At 32.4% G+C, this 6000-nt stretch overlaps 1 protein-coding gene across 2 annotated transcripts in view; it reads right to left on the bottom strand.

Moving 5' to 3' along the window:
- Nucleotides 1-4330: 4330 nt before the first annotated feature.
- The window catches only part of LOC115430442 (ras-GEF domain-containing family member 1B-B-like), a 72274-nt gene continuing 70604 nt past the window's right edge, over nt 4331-6000 (bottom strand). For both annotated transcript variants that reach the window (XM_030150449.1, XM_030150450.1), the window contains exon 14: nt 4331-5353. In XM_030150449.1, coding sequence (XP_030006309.1) covers nt 5320-5353 — 34 coding nt within the window. In that variant the 3' untranslated portion in view covers nt 4331-5319. The remainder of the gene's footprint in view (nt 5354-6000) is intronic.

Consider the following 6000-nt stretch of genomic DNA (forward strand, 5'->3'; position numbering starts at 1 on the left):
AAAAGGCTGTGACCAGGCACTGGCTCCAACCTGAACCACCTGATCTGGAAAAATGGGTAGATATTATGAACGAAATTTACCAGATGGACAGACTAACCTTCTCCCTTCAATTACAAAATGAACAAATTTTCAAATCTATGGTCAAAGTGGATATTTTTTGTTTACACTTACCAAACACAATCTGTTGGAACCCTAAATGTACAAGAAATGACAATAGAATGACAATGGATCTGGAATTGTCTTGTTTTTTGTGTAATTAATTCTACTTTTCATATTTTATTTTATTTTTATTTTTTTCTTTAGAGAGAGGAGGTCAAAGTCTCTTGGTCTTTCCTATGTGTTTTCTTTATGTAACAATGCATCCATTGTTCATTGTTCAATTGTTTTGTTTATTAACAAAAAAAAAAAAAAAAAAAATCTGAAATGTTGAGAATGGAAAGATTGGTCATTGGTCACATACTTGTTACGTGACCACAATAATGTAATTTAAATGTATGTTGAACTTTTCTCAATATTTTTAAATAAAAATCTGAAAAAAAAAAAAAAAAGATCTGAAGTGGATCAGAACCAGGGGTGTAAGAAAATCCCGGTTCCGCAATATATCGCGATATTTCACTTCATGATACTGTATTGATATTAAAAATTACTGTATCGATATTTTTAGGTGTTTATTCAAATACAGACATGGCGGAGATTCATTTTTTGTTTTTTGTTTATCATGCTCTTTTATTTTTACATTCACATGGGTATTTTGCTCTGCTGTTTGGATACTAGCATCCTAAAAGCACATTTTACTGTCTGAAAGAGGCAAATGTTAGGTTTTTTGTTGTTGTTGGGAACGCACAAAAGTAATGTTCTGATGTCGGATGATTCAGGGATTGAAAACTATGCACTGTTTTTTGCAATAGAATACAAACTTTTAAGCAGGATCTTAAACTGTAATGTCTGTAAAACATTATTTATTAATGTATTTGTGTGATTTTTATAATTGGTAAAGCTGCATGTTAAAACTTTATTTATCCAAACGCTGCACTATAAGTTTTTCCACGAAATAATGTTTTTAAAAAAAGGAGCAATACAAAAATGATCGCCTTATTAACAGTATCGTGACATATTGTGATATATCGCATTGTGATTTTTATCGTATCGCCAAATTCTTGCCAATACACAACCCTAATCAGAACCAGTAAAATACTAACATAATAACCTTTAAATAATGACAACTACCAATTTTTCTTAGTTTTAGTGTAAAAAAAAAAAGTAAAATTACATGAAAATTTTGACATTTACACAAAAAAATTGAATAACCTGAACAAATATGAACATGAAGTGTCATTTTTATAATATTCTGCTTGTTACTAAATGTTTTGTGTGTTTGTGGATCCACTGTGATCTGTAAGTTATAATGCACTTGTGTAAATGATCATTTTTCACAGTTGTTCGGGTTTTTCAGATTTTTTAAAGGGTAGTTCGTAGATGTAAATATTCTCATTATGTAATTTTACTATTTTCACTCGAAAACGTAGATAAAAGTTCGTCCCACGTCAAATCACACTGGGAGGATGTGGCTCCTGAACTAAAACAAGTTTGGCACCCCTGCCTTAGACGAAGAACCCAAAGTATGAACGTGGTTTATGCTTTCCACATTTTGGAAAACACACATTTTCTTACATTCTTTTGAGAATGAAATCTTATGCAATCCTCTGTTCAGCCTGTGTTGACTTCTGGAAGGTGATACTGGAGCCTTACAACAACAACAGACCAAAAAAACAAAAAAAAACAACTTTTCTGCACTTTAACAAATATCAATATCAACTACATGTGAAAAAAAAATATTCCTGTAAAATCAGCTTATTGTGGGATACAAAACTCAGCTTCTGTATGACAGTAGTGTTTGTAGTTTTATTTATTAATCTATTTATGTTATTCGCTATATGTTTTTTTTCTCATTTGTGTTGTAATGCACTTTTCAGCAGTTGCATTTCCAATTTAACACTTTCATGCATAGTGGTCACTACAGTGGACAGTTATTCTCCAGCTGTTCTCTTGTATATTCATGGGTTTTGTTGTTTTAGTTCCATATCAGCCAACACAGTGGATACTTATGCATCATCCCATACACTGCAATTCATACCATTACTGTCTTTTTTGCATATTATCTGCATGAAGACAGTAATAACTAGTATTAGAGTCTGTTAAAATGTGAGAAAACATCAGATTAGCTGCATGAAAATTTTTTTTTAATTTCATAGTTTTCACACAGTATCATATTATCTGATGATGGGTTTTAGATACATGTTTTTTGTTATTTTTTGTTTTGTTTTTTTTTTCAAAAATGAAATGCTTGGTGTCCAGCTGAGTGGACATTTTTGTAACTCCATGAAAAATAAGTTCATAAAAAAATTTCAATCACATTGTTTTTTTCATGCCTATAGAGGAATAAAAACACTCAAGAAAAAAATCTCAATTATGGTTTTCATAATTCATGCATGAAAGGGTTAATACAGATGATTAAATTTGTATTGAATTGAATTGAATAAAGGCTTTCTTAACCCTTTCATGCATAGTGGTCACTACAGTGGACAGTTATTCTGCATCTGTTCCCTAATATATTCATGGGTTTTGTTGTTTTAGTTCCATATCAGCCAACACAGTAGACGCTTTTGCATCATCTCATACATTGACATTCATACCATTACTGTAACTTTGCTTTAATTGATAAACCTGATCTGCAGTAACATGTTTGAGTGTAAAATCAATTGCTATTAAAAACTGGGAACATGATAAAATGTGAGAAAACATCAGATTAGCTGCATTAAAAATGTTTTGATTTTATAGTTTTCACACAGTTTATTATTTTGTTAAGACTGAAAACTCTATAAAACAATCTCTTTCTTTTAAAAAATTGAAAAAGCGTCTTCAGTAAAACCTGTTGCTGCTTTATGCTTAACCCTTTCATGCATGAATTATGAAAAAAAGTATCTAGATTTTTTTTTTAAGATTGATTTTATTACTCAAAATTAGGCTAAAGTTGAAATGTATTTAGAATTTTTTTTTTTTTTAAATAGGGTTTTATTAAGAAGATATCTAACCTCCTGAGACCCAGCAATGTACAAGTTTTGGCTTTTTAAAAAAATTGCATTCCGTCCTTCAAAAATTAAACACATGGTGTCCAGCAGTGTGGACATTTTTGGAACTCCACAAAAAATTATGAAGGTAGATTTGTTTCTTTATTGCTTTAACCAAAAAAAACTATTTTCATTTTTTAAAAAAATTCAATAAAAAAAAAAAAAAAATCACTTCAAAGAAAAATGAGTTCAAATGCAATTTTTCGGGTCGTAAATTTTTTTTTTCATTCACTTTTTTTTATTGATTTTTTTTTTTTTTTTTTTAGTTAAAGCAATAAAGAAAAAAAATCTACCTTCATAAAAAAACAGGTTTATTTAAAAAAAATTCAATTGCATTAAAAAAAAAAAAAAAATTCAATTAAAAAAAAAAAATCACTTCAATCAAAGAAAAATGAGTTCAAATGCAATTTTTCGGGTCGTAAATTTTTTTTTTCATTCACTCTTTTTTTAATTGATTTTTTTTTTTTTTTTTAGTTAAAGCAATAAAGAAAAAAATCTACCTTCATAAAAAAACAGGTTTATTTAAAAAAAAATTCAATTGCATAAAAAAAAAAAAAAAAAAAATTCAATTGCATTGTTTTTTTTCATGCCTAAAGAGGAATAAAAACACTCAGGAAAAAAATCTCCACTAAGGTTCTCATAATTCATGCATGAAAGGGTTAAAGTCAGCACCCACATTACACAACACTGCCATTACACTCTTTAAATTGTATAATACACTGCACTGGTTACTGTACTGCAATTTTTACTTTCTTTGTGTTGTAAAAAAAAACCTGAACTGGCAAAAAAAAAAAAAAAAAAAAAAAATCAACTTTCCTCTTCAAATGTCTGCAGAAGTGCATAACATTGTATGATTGTATGGTAAAAATGTGCTAAAATCAGCATCATTTTGTGTGTTAGGTGTGTCGGTGTTTTGTTTCTGTTGACGCAAATGGGCCACGTGTGCACAATTAGATGCAAATGTATCACTTGGACGAAGGATTGTTGGGTTTGGATTGCAGTTTCATTCTGTCAAAGAAGAGAAATGTCATGTTTTATTTGGCGTGTGCGCAGACAAAGAGTGTTGACACAAAGAGCCAAGTGTGTAAGCGACGGCAACAAACTGCAATTAGCTTAAGTTTTTACCGACACGGCGCGAAGCCAACTTAGCAACGAGCTCATTGTAGAACTTTTAGAAAATATAAAGAAAGACATTTTTTTTTTTTTTTTTTTTTAAACTTTCTGATACAAAATACAACTTAATACTGTTTTAGAAAGACACCCCACAATAGGAGTCACCATAGGCTATAACACAATAAAGAAGACCGCACTGATGGACTGGAAGTGCATTCGATTTCGCACAATGTCGCCGACACTCACATCATTTTGCATCACCAATACACACGGTCAAAGTGCACACGTCACAAAAATACGTGGAAAAAACTCGGGAGGCACTCGTCACAGCTAGAGGTTTATCGCACGTCCACGTTTTCCAAATTTACTCTACATGTTCATTAACAGAAAGAGTTCATGTTTAAGACCGACTAGCGTGGCGTTACGTTGGAAATGTGTTTCGTTAAGTGTCTGGAGTTGAACAAAGGCCGAATGTAACGCGGCCTTGTACAACTACGAGCAGATGGATGAATGTAGCGCAGCCCCGTTCCTGAAAGCAGCTGTTTGCCCAACATTTATCACACAAATCGATGGTAAACGGCTTGTCTTTTCACTGGATCTCTGTGGGTTTCCGTGATTGGATTCAGTCTCCATATCCACCGTACAGGTTGTGTGTAATGCCTCAGTACATCAGCCGCTGGAGTCGTCCTGTTAAGTGCCTTTCTCATGTGCACGAAGCACAGCTGAGCGTATAGAAACAATAATCCAGGCTCTTCTTGGGAATTATTAGTCTGAAAAAGAACTTCAGTCCGAGGCAGGGGGGTAAAAACTGCAGCGCTGAGATGCTTTGGCACTGGATTTTCTCGGATTCGTCAAAGTAAACTGGACTTCTGCAGCAGTTTTTGTCGACTGACATCAAAGCGTGTCCTCTTTGTTCAGCTTTTTGTTCAAGTCTGGGATATGATTCATAATTTGGCTGCAGGAATGTAAAAAAAAAAAAAAAAAAAAAAAAAAAAGAATATGTCCGTAGCTTAATACATGGCAGCTATAAAACACCTCGTTTATTTACACTCTGTAGAGCAAAGGAGATTGTCCTCGTTTAGGATCGGTTCTCTCTGTGCAGAAGGGACGATCTGGAACAGAAGGAACAGATAGGTCAAGTTATTTCCTGGAAATACTTTATTAGTTGGTGAAGACTGAAAACTCTATAAACCATCTCTTTCTTATAAAAAATTGAAAAAGCGTCTTCAGTAAAACCTGTTGCTGCTTTATGCTTAACCCTTTCATGCATGAATTGTGAAAAAAAGTATCTAGATTTTTTTTTTAGATTGATTTTATTACTCAAATTTAGGCTAAAGTTGAAGTATATTTAGAATTTTTTTTTTTTTTAAATAGGGTTTTGTTAACTCTTTCGGTGCCAGACAGTTAAGGGGCTAATAAGCCTTAAAAGTGCCACAGAATTTGGCCGTTTTTCAGTATTTCACGTCGTTTTTATAATCGAAGTCTGAATCGTCATCAGAACTCATTTTCTAGCAGATGGGACTGTTTTGACAGATCGCTGTGTTTACGATATTACTACAAAATGGCCATCTAATTTGCATATGATTTCATTCATAAATTCATTCATAAAATTTCCCAAGCAGAAAACAAAACGCGAGCTCTTCCTTGGTCAAAAACCGCTCGGTAACATCCGACCGATTGCTACTTAGATTCAAAACGCACCGGACGCAGCCGATTCATTATTGATCGTAATTTGCAAGAAGATTTGAAAGAACGTCAT

This window comes from Sphaeramia orbicularis, chromosome 12 (genome assembly GCF_902148855.1).
Source record: "Sphaeramia orbicularis chromosome 12, fSphaOr1.1, whole genome shotgun sequence".
NCBI lineage: Eukaryota > Metazoa > Chordata > Actinopteri > Kurtiformes > Apogonidae > Sphaeramia > Sphaeramia orbicularis.